Source organism: Choloepus didactylus, chromosome 4 (genome assembly GCF_015220235.1).
Source record: "Choloepus didactylus isolate mChoDid1 chromosome 4, mChoDid1.pri, whole genome shotgun sequence".
Lineage (NCBI taxonomy): Eukaryota > Metazoa > Chordata > Mammalia > Pilosa > Megalonychidae > Choloepus > Choloepus didactylus.
In genome coordinates this window covers 113183038-113201967 of record NC_051310.1, presented here as the reverse complement: position 1 = coordinate 113201967, position 18930 = coordinate 113183038, and the positions used below count along the sequence as shown (strand labels likewise).

Sequence of the window (18930 nt, the reverse complement as noted above, 5' to 3'; positions counted from 1 at the left end):
CTCCTCTCACCCAAGAAAATCCATTGTCTATACTACAGACCAGTTTAAATGTAAACCTGAGTGCATTGCTCCTCAACCTAAAACCTTTCAATGGCTTTTCATTGCTCTCAAGGTAAGGGCCGAGTTCTAAACACAGTCACAAAGCTGCAGGCTTAAGAGCTGCATAGTCTAGCCTCTAAGAACCTCTCCAGCTTTCTCTCATACTACTGCAAGCCTCTAACACAGACAATGCAGACCATTTAACTTCCTTGAGCCAGGAGGCTTCATGACATAATTCTAACTAATGATATTAAGGCTGTAGTTTTTTAATGTTTCTGGAAAAACTTCTGCTTTCCTGATAAAAATGACAGACGTGGTTATTGCTGACCTTCCCATTCTCTCTGCCTTGAATGGAGAGGTGATGCCTGGAGTTGCCAGTATGCATATAATAATCATGAAGGTTAGGGTCAAGAAAATCGGGGGCAAAGCCCCTGAACTGATGTCTTGAGCAACTGCTTATCTTTGAACTTCTTACATGAGAAAAATAAACCTCTACTTGTTTAAGTTACTGTTAACCACAAATTCTGAGACATAAACTTGAAAGCATTCCTTTGAACATGCTGTGATCCCTTCCTACCACATTGCCCTTTACAGGTGCTTCCTCTACTTGGAATACTCCCTTTCAATTCCTCCTTCCCAACCCCTATCCTCATTTATTTTCTACTCATCCTTCAGTTCTAAGTTCAAAAAATATATTCTCAAGGAAGTCTTCCTGACCAATGTCCCCCCAAACGAAGACATGTCTCTTTATTTTATGTTCTCATAGCAAATTATAGCCCTTCTTCACAATATTTGATCTCAGGGTATTTTTACAAATACTTGATTTTTTGATTAGTGTCTTCCCACTCACCATCTACTTTCCCCTGAAGACAGGGACCATGTTTAATTTTTGCTTCTTCTTATATCCCCAGTAGCATCTGGCATAGTGGTAACAATATAGTAGGAGCTCAAAAAATATTCACTGAATGAATACTATTGTCTGTTGGCCAACAACTGCAGTCAACAGACCAACCCAGCATATAACATATTATAACATGTCATACAGTAAAAATTATAACATATATTATAAAATAATATATTATATTGTGAGTAGCTAAAGATAAAAGGCTAAAGCATACTAAAGCCAGAATTAACTTTAGAGAAGCATTTCAGAGTTAAAATTTCCTGTGGTTGAACCCTCAATGACTCAATATAGTTTATCCATATACATTCTCAAGATAATTATGAGGTAAATACAGGGTGATAATTTTATTTCGATATTCAATCAAACATTATAGCATCTCTGGTTATTTCATTCCCATATCTTTTAGAAGCCATATCAATTGTACATGTATATATATAAATATATAATTTCCTTATGCTGTACCATAAAACATAAATATACCTGAAAAATACTTTGAATCCTAGCATGCTCTAGAATATAATATATGGGGGAAAATATTGAAAAATAACTATTCCTATAAATCCCATATATACTCTTTGGCAGTAGTGATAAATCTATAATATGCAACAGATGGGAACAGTTTTAGAGCCAAAAATATCAAGGATAAACTAACAACTCTAATTCACACCAAGGAGATCTATTATAGGCTTTTAAAAAACTGACTTGTTACACATAGAGGGTAATCAAAGAGCCATGTGGATCAGTCAGATGCTGATTACACTGACAAAATGTCAGGATCGAAGGATGTTTTACAATCATATTTAAATATAAAGCTCATAAAAGCAGATCTTAAGAAAAAGGTAACCGTGAATAGACAGTAATGAAAGAATAAAACAAAGACCACCAAAAGCTACCTTGTTAAGGGTTATAATTAGACATGGTTAGGACAGATAAACCGTTGTGAAGCTATTCCATGACACCAATAAAAAAACTGTAAATATTTTAAGTCTTAACAATTATCTAACAAAAAAAAGCAAAGTAAGACAGTAAAAGGTTATCTAACTTTTTTTTTAAATACTAGAGCAGGGACACACAAATTTTTTCTGTAAAGGGTCAGACAGTAAATATTTAAGGCTTTGCAGACCACATGGTCCCTGTCAAAACCACTGGATTTGCCACAGAATTTTCATGTGTTAGAAAATATTATCCTTCTTTCAACTTTTTCCCCCACTATTTAAAAATGTACAAACCATCCTTAGCTTGCAGGCCTCTTTTTCAAAAAGCTAAAGGCCAAATTTGGCCTATGGGCCATAGTTTGCCCATCCCTGAGCTACAGGCTTATCTAATTATGTTGCAAAAAAAGAGATATAATATCTTCAGTATTTTTTAGATTACAACAATGCAAAACTGAGCTAATATAAAAATAAAATAATATAAGTATGTAATCAGACTATTAATCTAGGAACTCTTAACCTTATGTCCATTCAACTTCAGAAAAATGGTCTGGTGAAAAATTTATGAGGACAAGAATTATTCCTGATCCTAACCTGACTTTTCCATTGATAACTTATATTACCTGCCCACAGTCAGAATATACCTTATTTCTTATTTTTAAAACAGTGCTAGTATCTCCTCTCATTAATCTTACATTGCTGTATTAATAAATATGAAATAATATATAAAAAGCACTTTGGAAAGAGAAAGTATGGGTATTGTTACCCAACCTTTCCTAAGGACTATACCTTTGCTTCTTTTAAAAGAAGCTAACTATATGGCACCGTCAGACTGATTACCTCTCCTTCCCCCATTTCCTGCTTCTATGAAGTCCCAAAAATCCAAACTCAAAGATAGTAAACAGGTTGTTAGTTTGTCTCTATATTTTGTTAAAATAAAAAACTTGAACAAAGTAGCCTGTAAAATACAGAATTCAAGCTACTAAGCTATACCATAAGAAACAGCACAAATACAAACAAAACACTCTAGAGAGTTGACTTAAAAAAAATCCTCACTATAAATACACGTACAATTTATTCTGAACATAACAAAAATATGCTATTCAACTCACCTGAGTTTTCTCCTGATACTCTGCCAGCATTGTTGTTACTTGTGCCACTCAGGCGAACTATACTGGAAGAACTTTGATAATTGAGCTTAGGCAAGCAATCAACACTTCCTTTTGCACTCTCATTCTCTGACACTGTTAAAATTAAAATGTTAATAAATGAAGTAAATATATAGATTGTAAGAGGCAAAAAATGCAGCTTTTAGTTCCAAGTATTTCTACATGAAGACAGGTGATAATAAAATACTGAACATCTCTATATCTGTTTGTCAACCACAATAAATGATTCCACTTATTTGAAGCATCATGTGTGGCTCAATTTATTAAGTACTGGCCTTGCACGTGGTCCAGGACATTTAGAAATTATAACTGTGAATAAGAAAAATTATCAAAATTGGCCCCTAATATCACCATTCATCTCTGTTAATTAATTTAGACAAATTTTATTTTTCTTCCTTTTTTGGGGTGGGGTGGGATGGGACAATATAAGTCACATTCCATTGACACACTCAATTTTTAAGTAAAAATATTGTTAAACCTCAGAAAAGATCCACTGTTTTAAGAAATATATATATTTCTACTAAAATAAAAGTATTTTGAGAGTTCTACAGCATTCACTCTAACAATGTTTGATTTGAAGAATGTTTTGCCACTGAGATTATACACTGTGTACATGAAGCATTTGTATGTTGATGTATTAGGTGGTGGAGAAGACTTAACAACTTAAACAAGACCTACAGGAACTAGAATCACTCCCTTTCTTATCTTCTTTTTCTTCTCGAATGTCCTCAGTAGATATAGTCCCTCTTCTAACTTCATCCTTAGATAATGAATTATATCCAAGATCAGACTGGCCACCTGGAAAAAGAAGATACAAAACCCTATGCTATTTACCATAAATGTCTTTAGTGAGAGTAAGTGAAATTAGGAGCAACACAACAGTGTTTGGATTTACTTATAGAAATTTTTCTGAATAACTTCTAATCGAATCCATTCTTTTGTTAGCCACTTCCTCCCTGTCTAAATTAATGCAAGAAAGAGGTCATCTCAAAATAACTGACTTTTGTCTTCACACTGTGGTTAAAAGTAACTGTATACATTCACACTACTATGTGGGCTCTGAAACACACAGGTAAACCAGACATTCTTTATACAAGCCTTTCTGGGTAAAAGTCTGAGTTCCAGCTAAGCAATGGAGAAGAGAAATCTGTAGGCAATTCATAACAAAACATTCACACACATATCACTGGAGCTGAATGTCCAAAACATTTTATAAAAACAATGAGTTTATTTAAATTTATTGGTTGTCAATTAATTTTTCTGTAAATTCAACTTAATAAATATTGAATTGCACCTGAGCACATATACATGGGGAAGAGAAAAATCCAATGTATTAAAGTTAGTGTTAGAAAAGCAAAAGCTACATTGATATAAGAAAACCTCTAATACCTGGTTTTGTTAAGGAGGTTTGTGCTATCATTTTTGGCAAGTTATATTCATTAGAATAGCATCAAAAGATAAGGTGTGGAATCCGAGTTCTCTATCAGGAAGCATGTGAGATTTTAAGCAAACCGCTTAACCATTTTGTTTGGATATCAAGATCCCGGATTTGTAAAACAGGTTAGGTTATGATCAAGTAAGAGACTATCTATGAAATGGCTTTGTAAACTTGTAAAGCACTATTTAAAGAAATTGTATTAAGTATCACTAGGTATTTATTTAATACCTTTGTTATAATTTTAAGTTTGTATTTTTCTAGTCAAACTTACAACTCCATTTCCAAAGAAACTACATATAGAAAAATCTGAAGATAATTTCCACAGTGTTTTATAGGTTCTGCACTGTTTTAAAGACAGTCTTTTAAAAAACCATAGCTAAACAGAAAAATGGGGGAAGAAAAAAAACAGGCACACAGTGTTCTTTTTCATTTTAATTGTTCTTTTTGACTTTAATTTTTATTCTTATTATTTTTGTGTGTGTGGTAATGAAAATGTCAAAAATTAATTTTGGTGATGAATGCACAACTATATAATGGTACTGTAAACAACTGAATGTAAGCTTTGTTTTGTATGACTGCATGGTATGTGAATATATCTCAATAAAATGAACACACACACACACACACACACACACACACACACACACACAAACCATAGCTAAAAACAAAAGATAGATTTCTTCATTTTAAAAGATAATGCCCGAGGATTACCAATACAACTAAGAATAAATTCACACTGTGTGATCAAGAAATAAAACCAGCTAAGGAAGAACAATTATGGAAATTACATTTCAACACAATTAGCTTACATTTATTACTCTTAAAAGTAGGAACAAAAGGAGAGAAACAGACCAAAGTAATGTTGCCACTGCAGAGATAGGAGCTTTCACATTTTAATATTAGTGCCTGAATTTTTAAAAAAGTTTCTGTCAGTTGAGACCTGGCTCTTATGCTATACTCAAAAGTCATATAAAATATTTGAAGGACAGAATAATACAGTAATTTAAGTGTGTAAGTTTTAATAATACTTAGGGAAAGCTTATGCACAAGTCTTATTTTTCAATGAAATTAATGTCATATTCAGTGTTAGAATGCTAAAATTTATTTTAAAACTTTTATTACAGTTTATTTTAAAATAGAATCAAAAGAAGCTGCAAAAATAGCAAAGTATAGAGTTCCTGTGTACCCTTCACCAAGCTTCCCCTAATGATAATATTTCACAAAACCACAGTACATTGTCAAAAACCAGGAAACTAGGGTTGCTGCAATACTATTAACTCAGATACACAGCTAAAAGTTGTTATTTTTCTCAACTCTGGCAACATTTATTATGAGGAAGAATTTGCCTTGAGAAAATGATATGGTAAGGAGATCTATGTGCTACTGAGGGTTAATTAGATTATCAATGACTAAATGCTTGAACTATTTTATAAGCTCTCTTCAAATTTTTATTTCTATTCAAATAAAGAAAGAATAAAATTGCATATAGTTACTAAATTCAATATGAAATCAACTCTCTAACATATAAGATTAAAAAGTGACAGTTAACTTGAAAACATCATTGAAAATGAAAAATTTTAAAGATAGGCTAGCAAATCTAGTTTCAAAAATGTACTATAAAATATATACATAAGCACACACAAACCTGTACTAGATCTATCATCAGTAGCATATACTTTGATTAAACCCGTGTTAATAGGTGCCTGCTCCACAGTGTGTGTCCCATGACCACTATCCATGCTGCCATGACTAACAGCATCCAGGTCACTGCCATCTGCTTAAGAACACAATTTGACAGCATTTACTACTCAAGGAAATACCAAAAAATATGCATTAGTTTGTTGCTCAAACTAATAATCTACTAATATAAAACTGAACATGAAAATTGCCACATAATTAGCAAAATAAAACTATAAAAAAGAAACCTATTGTGAATCATTAGTGGACCACTAAAGGTTGATGCTTTAACAATTACAAGAAAAAAAGGGAAACTTGACGTATTTTTTATTTAAATGGGAAGAGTACTCTAATATTAGAATTTGCTTAATGGCCATAAATTAGAAAATATTCAATATTTTGAAAGTACTTAAAATTTCTGAAAATGACAAGTGTTAACTAGTCAATTAGTTAAAAAAAAAAAGTAGAACACACATTCCTTAAAAATCTTCAATTACCTGAGAGAGTTGTTTGTGATAAGTGTGCATGTTTCCTTAAAGCTCTTTTGAACTGTGCTACTCCTAAAACAACATTTCTTACTTTTGTCCAAAGAAAATAGCCACTACGACTTCTTGAAGGCCAGGTACTTTCCAAAACAGCCTATTCATTCAACAAAGTAAAACAATTAGTAAAATAATTTTTAAAGTGACAATACATTGGCTTCAGAGTCAATCTAAAGAACATCAAAGTAGACTACAACACAAAATAGAACAAAAATTTTCCTTGACTTATGAAATATATTTAGATATACTAAAATACAGGTCAAATAACCCCTAACAGATTTTTTCTGTCACTAATTTCAGGTTGTATAATCACAAAAGTAAACTCTTTCTCCATTAAATCAAAGTAATTACCTTATTATAATAACCATAAGTAATGGCATTGGGGTCAATACCAGCTTTCTGCATTTCAAAAAGCACTCGAACTGCAAGCACTGGCTGGTCATATTGTCCACAGAGCTGCATAAGAATGCGGTAGCACACCTGAAACACAATAAGTTCAAAAGTGTAGAGAAAGAAAAATATCTAGAGTAAATTTATGAAACTAGAATAAAATGATGCATTGTAAAGATTAACTGTTACCTCATCAGGTGGATCCATCTTTTTTGATTGCATTTTTTTAAGCACATCATATGCTGTTTGCAGAGCCCTGACTTTTGAATGACACACTTTCACATAAGCTGGGAGGCAAATAAACCACAGCCCATAACAGTGCCGCAGAAGACACCTAGACCACATCTGAGGGATGGAAGAATACCTCTTTGCAATTTTATGAGCTGATTTAATTTCCTAGAAAAATGCAAGGATCCCATTAATAAATTTACACACTAAGGCATCCTTACGTAATTGAATGCTAAAGTAGTACAGGTTACATGCTTTTATAATGTTTCTATAATGAAATGTCTATAATTTATATTGTTTCAAGCCCCTGCTTGAATTTTTATTATACAATATATAAAACACAGTTCTAAGATTAGAGAATTAGCTAATTTTCTTGAAATCAGATTAAACTATTTTCAGAGTGCTTCAGGGAGCACAATATTCTATTAATAGTTATACATGAAGGTGGTAAAATATTTTAAGGGAAGATGAGTGTCAAATTTACTTTTTAATATCTGATTACATGAAGCATGCAAAATTTTCAAAGTACCTGTTTTGTTCTTCTGAACATGGGAGAAGGGCTACTAGGACTACTTGACTTTGAGGGCAATTTGTTCTTTCGCATTTGTAGAAACCCTTCAGGTGTCTCAAATAAATTGTTCCTAAGAACTGGAAATCCATTATAGCTGTTTTAGAAAAGAAAAAAAAAATTCTCAAGCACACATAGATGCTTACAAACTAAAAAAAATTATGTCCAATAACTTAACTTAGAATTTAGGTTAACTTTCTCCATCATATTATGATATATACTCAACAAATATTCAAGCTAATGCTACCATTCTTACTATATTTAGAAATGTAATAGAAAATGTAGATGCAAGCATATATTTTGGAAAAAAAAAAGTAAAATATATTTAAAATTTTGCTGAACTTGACATCTAACTCCAAAGTAACTCAAGCCAACTTTTAATAGTTAGTATTCAGACAACTATATGGCAAACATATCAGATAATACAACAGCTGGTAAAGGACCCATCGAATCAATACTCTCAAACCAGACAGTCATTAATAATATTCCTCTGGATTAGCATATTTACTGTAGAACCAACCTCTTAAAAAGATGCAAATAACAACTTTAGCTGTAGCACATTAGAACACTAGCACTAGCTTTCACATTACTATGAATTGGTTTATCAGGCTAACTATCAGGTTCAGGACCTCATTTATAAGAAATAAAGTTGGAGAAGCTGATGAAGAGGAAGAAAAGATTAGAATGAATGGCTTTATGTGGAAGTGGGTCTATTTAGGGTGCTAGAGCAAGGTGTTCCAGGGATTTAAAAAGTTAACAGTAGCTAAGGAAAAGGCATGAGAAGCCCCAAACTTTAACCTACTTTATAATATTCTTACAACCATATAAAAAGTTTTAATTAACTAAAGAAACCTAACTATAATGAAAGGTTGTAATCCACACCTATTATACATCACTGTAGGCAAGATAAGTGAATAAGAGAATATTAGTAATGATTGAATGTTAAGTAGGAAGGAATAAACAATAAAGAAGTTCAGGAAAACCACTTCCCTTAAAAAATTCATTGTATATACATAGTGTGACAATGAGACTATTTTGTGTGTCTTGTGGAAACTTGATTCCTCATCATTTTACACACAGTATAACTGTACGAGTCATCTCTCATTAAGAGGACCCACAGTGACCATTAAGACATTTATTTTAAGTTGTTTTTCTAATGATGGATATGATTACACCAAAATTAGATTGGTAGTCTCAAGGAAAAATATGACTATACTCTTAGAAAATAAGGAATCTTTTAAAATAAGTGATTTTCTTATCAAAGGACTAAAAATCTAAAAGTGAAATTTAATTAAAAGTTAAAACCAAACCACAGAAAGGAAAAAACAAACAACTATATAATTGAAAAGAAGACTTGGAAGTATAAAGCACAAAACAGATCAAAGAAATGAGGTTGTGTTTGGGGGAAAAAAGAGAAAAAGAGAGGAATTAGGAGAAATATTTTAAATATCTGTAACAAAAAACAGTATAAAATGATATTAGAATTTTTAAATAAAGTAAAAGAGTATCAGAGAATTTTTAAAAAACTATCATTTAAAATCTAAAAGAAATACCATCTTTAAGTAAAAATAATTGTGTACTTGTATATTAGAAAGTAAATAATAAATCTATCTTTACCATATCCCTTATATTACTGTGCTCAAAACTTTCTTCCCTTTCCCACTAGACTTTTGAAGGAAAGAACAATGTCACATTTAAATCTGTATACCAAGCACTTCTCACAGTATCTGACCAAGTTTTGTTAATTAACATTGATCAATTCCAATAGTTCTGAATTTCCATGACTTGAAAACTCATGAAAAAATTAATAGTATAAAAAATCGTATCATACATATCAAGGTCACAAATACTGACTCTAAATTTCATTAAATCCTTTTGGAAACCATAATTACAACCGTCAATGTTTGTATGTGCGATGAGGTTGAGAAAACCACCTTTAGTCAGAAACAAAATAAAAATTCTACAACAAAAGTGCTGCATTTGGGGGTGGGTGTCTAACCGAATTTAATCAACGTTTATAAGGATAGGTATTTATGTGACTACATTCGAGAACTCCCCAAATCTATATTATGCAAAATTATATATTTTTTTGTTTATACCTCAAAACTTAATAACGGATGTGGGATAAGCTTGCTTACCACCTAAAAATTAAGGATCTGTAAAGTTTGGATTTTGAAAATACCACAGTCCTTAGAAATCTACGTCACAGATGATGGATCGCGTCTCTCTTTCAATCTCAAACATTCTGCCTCTTGAATACCTGTACTGTAAAGGGGGTTCTTCACCATTGGGTAGATGGGGAATCTCAGGTGGTGTTACAAAAACAGTATGTTCACTTTTGAAAGATTCATCCAATTCTATAAGTCGCACTTCACCACTCTTGTCCATATCTACCTAAAAGAGTTTAAAAAACATACATTGAAAAAACACACTGGTTAATCAAGTGTTGGTGTAGAGGGGAATGGTTAACTAAACCATTTGTATAATGAGTAAATAACCAGCTATTTTTTTTTTAAATGAGCAAGTTCTCTATGTACCACTATAGAAACACCTCTAGGATGGATTTAGGAAACTGTAAAAATAATAATCAGGAATAGTAACTGCCAGAAGATTTACTGGTTCACAATCCCTTATCCACAATTTAAAATTCCATAAAGCTCTGAAAACTGAAAATCTCTCCATAATTCATTTGACAGCAATACCTGAACTAAACTGACATGGAGTTATTTATTATCTTTACTTATCCTCCACTTAGTGTGAACAGCCAAATGTTGTGCTACAAAAAAAATTATTGTATTTGATTATGGGCAAAAGCACCAGACGCTATTGGACATTACATAATAAACACATATATACTGGGTAGTGGTATTACCGGTAATTGATTTTCTTCTTTATATTGTTATTTTCTAATAATTTAAAAAAAGCTGAAAATGTATTACTTTTATTCGCTTTTTATAAAACTTTAAAAAGTATAAGAGCTTACAATAAAATTTAAACAAGGTAGAATAAACTGCTTTTAGAACAACCACTTATTATTTAAATTCTACTGAAGGATACTTAAAAATTAATCAGTCAGGAACAAGACAAGGATGCCCGCTGTCACCACTGTTATTCAACATTGTGCTGGAAGTGCTAGCCAGGGCAATCCGGCAAGACAAAGAAATAAAAGGCATCCAAATTGGAAAAGAAGAAGTAAAACTGTCATTGTTTGCAGATGATATGATCTTATATCTGGAAAACCCTGAGAAATCGATGATACAGCTACTAGAGCTAATAAACAAATTTAGCAAAGTAGCGGGATACAAGATTAATGCACATAAGTCAGTAATGTTTCTATATGCTAGAAATGAACAAACTGAAGAGACACTCAAGAAAAAGATATCATTTTCAATAGCAACTAAAAAAATCAAGTACCTAGGAACAAACTTAACCAAAGATGTAAAAGACCTATACAAAGAAAACTACATAACTCTACTAGAAGAAATAGAAGGGGACCTTAAAAGATGGAAAAATATTCCATGTTCATGGATAGGAAGGCTAAATGTCATTAAGATGTCAATTCCACCCAAACTCATCTACAGATTCAATGCAATCCCAATCAAAATTCCAACAACCTACTTTGCAGACTTGGAAAAGCTAGTTATCAAATTTATTTGGAAAGGGAAGATGCCTCGAATTGCTAAAGACACTCTAAAAAAGAAAAACGAAATGGGAGGACTTACACTCCCTGACTTTGAAGCTTATTATAAAGCCACAGTTGTCAAAACAGCATGGCACTGGCACAAAGATAGACATATAGATCAATGGAATCGAATTGAGAATTCAGAGATAGACCCTCAGATCTATAGCCGACTGATCTTTGATAAGGCCCCCAAAGTCACTGAACTGAGTCATAATGGTCTTTTCAACAAATGGGGCTGGGAGAGTTGGATATCCATATCCAAAAGAATGAAAGAGGAACCCTGCCTCACACCCTACACAAAAATTAACTCAAAATGGATTAAAGACCTCAATATGAAAGAAAGTACCATAAAACTCCTAGAAGATAATGTAGGAAAACATCTTCAAGACCTTGTATTAGGTGGCCACTTCCTAGACTTTACACCCAAAGCACAAGCAACAAAAGAAAAAATAGATAAATGGGAACTCCTCAAGCTTAGAAGTTTCTGCACCTCAAAGGAATTTCTCAAAAAGGTAAAGAGGCAGCCAACTCAATGGGAAAAAATTTTTGGAAACCATGTATCTGACAAAAGACTGATATCTTGCATATATAAATAAATGCTACAACTCAATGACAATAGTACAGACAGCCCAATTATAAAATGGGCAAAAGATATGAAAAGACAGTTCTCTGAAGAGGAAATACAAATGGCCAAGAAACACATGAAAAAATGTTCAGCTTCACTAGCTATTAGAGAGATGCAAATTAAGACCACAATGAGATACCATCTAACACCCATTAGAATGGCTGCCATTAAATAAACAGGAAACTACAAATGCTGGAGGGGATGTGGAGAAATTGGAACTTTTATTCATTGTTGGTGGGACTGTATAATGGTTCAGCCACTCTGGAAGTCAGTCTGGCACTTCCTCAGAAAACTAGATATAGAGTTACCATTCAATCCAGCGATTGCACTTCTCGGTATATACCCGGAAGATCGGAAAGCAGTGACACGAACAGATATCTGCACGCCAATGTTCATAGCAGCATTATTCACAATTGCCAAGAGATGGAAACAACCCAAATGTCCTTCAACAGATGAGTGGATAAATAAAATGTGGTATATACACACGATGGAATACTACACGGCAGTAAGAAGGAACGATCTCGTGAAACATATGACAACATGGATGAACCTTGAAGACATAATGCTGAGTGAAATAAGCCAGGCACAAAAAGAGAAATATTATATTGCTACCACTAATGTGAACTTTGAAAAATGTAAAACAAATGGTTTATAATGTAGAATGTAGGGGAACTAGCAATAGAGAGCAATTAAGGAAGGGGGAACAATAATCCAAGAAGAACAGATAAGCTATTTAACGTTCTGGGGATGCCCAGGAATGACTATGGTCTGTTAATTTCTGATGGATATAGTAGGAACAAGTTCACAGAAATGTTGCTATATTAGGTAACTTTCTTGGGGTAAAGTAGGAACAGGTTGGAAGTAAAGCAGTTATCTTAGGTTAGTTGTCTTTTTCTTACTCCCTTGTTATGGTCTCTGAAATGTTCTTTTATTGTATGTTTTTTTTTTTTTTAATTTTTTTTTCATACAGTTGATTTAAAAAAGAAGGGAAAGTTAAAAAAAAAAAAAAAGAAAGAAAAACAAGGAAAAAAATATGTAGTGCCCCCTTGAGGAGCCTGTGGAGAGTGCAGGGGTATTGGCCTACCCCACCTCGATGGTTGCTAAAATGACCACAGACATAGGGGATTGGTGGTTTGATGGGTTGAGCCCTCTACCATAGGTTTTACCCTTGGGAAGACAGTTGTTGCAAAGGAGAGGCTAGGCCTCCCTATAACTGTGCCTAAGAGCCTCCTCCCGAATGCCTCTTTGTTGCTCAGATGTGGCCCTGTCTCTCTAGCTAAGCCAACTTGAAAGGTGAAATCACTGCCCTCCCCCCTACGTGGGATCAGACACCCAGGGGAGTGAATCTCCTTGGCAATGTGGAATATGACTCCCGGGGAGGAATGCAGACCTGGCATCGTGGGACGGAGAACATCTTCTTGACCAAAAGGGGGATGTGAAAGGAAATGAAATAAGCTTCAGTGGCAGAGAGATTCCAAAAGGAGCCGAGAGGCCACTCTGGTGGGCACTCTTACGCACACTTTAGACAACCCTTTTTAGGTTCTAAAGAATTGGGGTAGCTGGTGGTGGATACCTGAAACTATCAAACTACAACCCAGAACCCATGAATCTCGAAGACAGCTGTATAAAAATGTAGCTTATGAGGGGTGACAATGGGATTGGGAAAGCCATAAGGACCACATTCCACTTTGTCTAGTTTATGGATGGATGAGTAGAAAAATAGGGGAAGGAAACAAACAGACAAAGGTACCCAGTGTTCTTTTTTACCTCAATTGCTCTTTTTCACTTTAATTATTATTCTTGTTATTTTTGTGTGTGTGCTAACAAAGGTGTCAGGGATTGATTTAGGTGATGAATGTACAACTATGTAATGGTCCTGTGAAAAATCGAATGTACGATTTGTTTTGTATGACTGCATGGTATGTGAATATATCTCAATAAAATGAAGATAAAAAAAAAAGCAAAAAAAATTAATCAGTATAATCTTTTACCTGTCAAAAGACTTATATGGTGAAACTAGCAATAATACAATAAATACAGTAAAATAATCAAATAACCTGCCAGTATTCAAAATTGGTACAACCTTGTTAGAAATAAGAATGTGTTTAAACATTTTTACCTTATACTTACTCTAAAGTAATAATCTAACATATGAAATAAAGCTATCAACATGAAGATGTTTATTGCAGGATTGCAACAGCAATAAATTGGAAGTCAGCTACATGTCAAAGAATAGTTAAATGAATAAAGGATTTAAATTCATTGGATGAAATATATAGTCATTAAAAATGAAAACAGAAAAGATTATTTAGATTTCTGGTTGAACAAGAAGAATTAAACAACAGTTTGTCTTCAATACCTTCTGAAATTCCACCAAAATAAGAGTAAGGGAATTGGGGGGGGGGAAGCCTACAAAGACAAAATGGAAAGGGTACAACAGAGCTAGAGCCCCCAAAATTTGAGAAGCTGTGAAAGTTGGAAACCACGTATCTGGCCCAGGGGTGGGGGTGGGGGTAGTGGGTAGCAATGGGGATAGAAGTGAGAGGCCCAAAAGCAAGCCATTGTGTTCTGTAGATCCCCAGAAAAGTCAGGAACGGGAAGCACAGACAACCTTGAAGATGGGAGTGCAGGTGGGGTTGAAGCAGGAGTATTGGTTAAAAGTCTGCCATTAAGTAGTCTCAGATCCCTGGCCCAACCCAATATAGTAAGGTCACTACCTCTCCTCAATTATGGCAGAAGAGAAAACTAGAGGTATATGTTCTTGGTGAAGCAGTGGGATTCCAGATTTGAGGACACCAGGCAGAACTGAAGAGATGAGGGAGGTTACTGAAAACCATTGAAGTAAGTAAAAAGCCTACATGTTACAAACAGGAGAAAACCGCAGATGCCACCCCTACTCAGCTCTAAGAATACTGGCAGATGCTCCCCAGGCTGGAGGCTGGAGGTATCTCTTGGGGAAACTAACCAGACTAAAGGGAAAGGCTTACCAACACTGATCAAACCAGGACTCTAATGAAATAGTTAAGTACCTTTATGATCATTCTTCCTACAGCTAAGAAAGCCCTAAGACTCATGTGCCCAGAAATAGCTCCAGTGAGCAATTTGTCCTCAACTTGAAAATGAATACCAACCAAAGATCACTAGACATGATGAAAGTGACAGCCTAAAAGAGAACAAAATAAATATTAAAAGGTACTCAAAAGAAGCAGAGACAATGCCGGGAAAAGAAACCTTCAAAATAACTAAAAATAAGCCTACATCTACAAAATAAGAACAAGATGCTATAAAAAATGAGCATTCAAAGAATGCAAAAGAGCTTATGAAATTACAAGTATGACAGCAAAAATAACAAGTATACTATAGGGCTGAAAGATAAAAACTGAAAAAATTTCTCCCGAAGTGGAAGGAAACAAAGTAAAGAATATTAAAGGATCAGGCCAGGAAGGCCAATATCTAAATAATATATGTTTCAGAAAAAGAGAACAGAGAAAAATGGAGGGAAGAAAATTAAACAAAGAAAAATGCAAGAAAAGTCTCCATAATTGAAGGAAATAAGTCTAAGGTTAAAAGGGCCCATCAGCTATCCAGCTCCATGAAGAAAAAAGGCCTACACTAGGCATATCCTTATGAAATTTCAGAACACTCAGGATCTTAAAAGCTTCTAGAGCGAAAAAGAGATGAGAAATGAAGATAATACTAGACTTCTCAACAATCCCGGAAAATAGACAATTTCATACCCATTCAAATTAGCATTCAAGTATTAGAGGGGAATAAAAAATTTAGGAAGGCAGGGTGTCAAAAAAAAAAAAAAGTATCCTTTCTCACTAAGGCTACTGGAAGATGTGCTATACCATAACAAGCAAATAAACCAAAAAAGAATACTGCTCTAATTCTCAGTATGGTAAAGTCTATTAAAATGTTACAATTTTGCATTGCAGATTCAGTACCTCAGTAGAGGATGCTACCTTAACTTGTATAACAATAAAATCACATTTTAACATTATAAAAATAGCCATGCAATAAATCCTACATTTATCAGTCAGACATTTCTGTCTTTTGGAAAGCACACTGACATCTGTCTTTGGGGAGAAAAAAGAAATCCAACACCCACGGCAAGATAAAATTAAAATAATTTTCATATTCTCCATATTTTTTTGACAATACATTAATATGATCAGAAAATAGTGCAAAGGTATGCTTGGAAGACCAAGAAAAATCTTAGCAGACTATTTGTTACACAAAACTGCTCTTGGTTAAACACCATTCTACAGGAACAGATTGTAAAGATTTAAAATATAATCATATGAATAATAAGCACACATGGTTCTTAAATTAGTCATAAATGAAACTCAAATAATTCTTATGTATTTTTCCTTTATACCTATTTAGCATTGCCCACTCCAGCTTTTAAAGTCAGTAAAATGTTTTCTGTTCGGATATGCTAAGATCAAAAGAAGAATGCTTCTGTTCAATTTCAGCCATGGATTGGCTTAGGCAGATAATTCAAATCTAATATTACTTATTTTCTTTAGTAAACTATAGGACGTACAGGATTTGTTCACTTAAAAAAAAATTAAGTTCAACAGTTACTCAACTAAGGAATACCACCCATATAAAAGATTATTTTTAAAGTGTTATTGAGAAAACATTTGCAGATTAAAAGCAACCACTGATTTTCTGCGCTGAGGCACTTAAACTGTGGGATTGAAACATGAAAGGAAGTAAAAGCATCGTATTATTATTTACTATTTCAGTTAGTTCTATTTAATAATACTAAGGATACAATTAATCTCTACTCCAATTTTATAAGAAGGTTATTTATTAACATATATTATGTATCTTGTGATATTTTATTTTCTCCAATGAAAGAGTACCTTGAACTATAAGAAAGCAAATATCAGTAACTATATTTTAATGAGTTAATTTTCAGTTTTGATTTTGAGTACTTTATAAACTCTTTAAATACAACATTAACCTATTATCTGTAAGTGATCTTTTCTTTGATCTAGAATTTGAATAGGTAAATAATGTTTTAGAAAAATAATCTATATAGAAACAATGATCATATATTTAATGGAATTGTTTCTTTTTTTCAGACATCTCAGAATTTATATTCCTTAAGCAATTATGCCATTCAACTCATGCACCTACTCCCATCAAGTGAACAGCAGGTGACCCACTTTCAGAAAACCCTAGAATATACAATGTATTAATTATTGGTACTAAAATATCCTGCTTAGGATATGATGCTCTACTACCTAGCAAAATGACAAGCCTTGTCCTCCAATATTAATTAGTATAGTTTTTTTTTTTTATCTTTTTTTTTCCTTGTTTTTCTTTTTTTTTTTTTAACTTTCCCTTCTTTTTTAAATCAACTGGATGAAAAAAAAGTTAAAAAGAAAACAAACATACAATAAAAGAACATTTCAAAGAGACCATAACAAGGGAGTAGGAAAAAGACAACTAACCTAAGATAACGGCTTAACTTCCAACATGTTCCTACTTTACCCCAAGAAAGTTACATAATATAGCAACATTTCTGTGAACTTGCTCCTACTATATCCATCAGAAATTAACAGACCATAGTCATTCCTGGGCATCCCCAGAACGTTAAATAGCTTATCTGTTCTTCTTGGATTATTGCTCCCCCTTCCTTAATTGCTCTCTATTGCTAGTTCCCCTACATTCTACATTTTTTTTTTTTTTACATTTTTAATATTTTATTATTTATTTTAAGTTTGGAAGTTTATCCATCTGTATATAGAATGCCTAAAGTTTTTTTTTTTTTTGTTTTTTTTTTTAATTCAGTTTTATTGAAATATATTCACAAACCATACAGTCATCCATGGTATACAATCAACTGTTCACAGTATGATCATATAGTTATGCGTTCATCACCACAATCTATTTCTGAACATTTTCCTTACATCAGAAAGAATCAGAATAAGAATAAAAAATAAAAGTGAAAAGAGAATACCCAAACCATCCCCCCATCCCACCCTATTTGTCATTTAGTTTTTACTCCCATTTTTCTACTGATTTTTTTTTCAATTTTTTAACTTTGTTTATCAAAAAATTAAAAACAAACAGGCAAACAACAACCAAAAAAACCCCACAACATTTCAAACAAAGCAATGGATTAAGGAAAACAAATAACCTAAAATAACTACTTTGCTTCCAATATGTTCCTACCATACCCCAAGAAAATTAATAAACCATGTCCAAACAGAGGAGTAAGAAAAACAAATAATCTAAAATAACTACATTGCTTCCAACATGTTCCTACCATACCCCAAGAAAATTAACAACCCCTAAGAAAACAAAGGAATAAGAGAAAAAAAAAACCTAAAATAACTCTATTGCTTCCAACATGATCTTACTATATCCAAGAAAGTTTACAAACCATAATCATTCCTGAGCATTCCCATAACATTGAGATTACCCTCCATAGTTTATCTGTTCTTATTAGATTATCATTCCCCCTCCACTAATTGGTATCTCTAGGTCCCATACATTCTACAGTATAAAACATTGTACATTTTTCACAGAATTCACATTAGTGGTAACATACACTATCTCTCTTTTTGTGCCTTGCTTATTTTGCTCAGCATTATGTCTTTTTTTTTTTTTTTTTAATCTTCATTTTATTGAGATATATCCATATACCACGAAGTCATACAAAACAAATCGTACTTTTGATTGTTCACAGTACCATTACATAGTTGTACATTCATCA

General features: G+C 33.1%; 1 protein-coding gene across 16 annotated transcripts in view; it reads right to left on the bottom strand.

Moving 5' to 3' along the window:
• Nucleotides 1–18930, bottom strand: part of DENND4A (DENN domain containing 4A) — a 200677-nt gene that overhangs the window by 47768 nt on the left and 133979 nt on the right. For 12 of the 16 annotated variants that reach the window (XM_037833644.1, XM_037833639.1, XM_037833642.1 and 9 more), the window contains 8 exons: nucleotides 10148–10281; nucleotides 7849–7984; nucleotides 7281–7487; nucleotides 7053–7181; nucleotides 6657–6798; nucleotides 6128–6259; nucleotides 3723–3842; nucleotides 2988–3119 (listed from right to left, as the gene is read on the bottom strand). In XM_037833644.1, the coding sequence (XP_037689572.1) occupies nucleotides 2988–3119; nucleotides 3723–3842; nucleotides 6128–6259; nucleotides 6657–6798; nucleotides 7053–7181; nucleotides 7281–7487; nucleotides 7849–7984; nucleotides 10148–10281 (1132 nt within the window). The remainder of the gene's footprint in view (nucleotides 1–2987; nucleotides 3120–3722; nucleotides 3843–6127; nucleotides 6260–6656; nucleotides 6799–7052; nucleotides 7182–7280; nucleotides 7488–7848; nucleotides 7985–10147; nucleotides 10282–18930) is intronic. The other 4 variants (XM_037833645.1, XM_037833647.1, XM_037833649.1 and 1 more) reach the window with 2 other exon arrangements.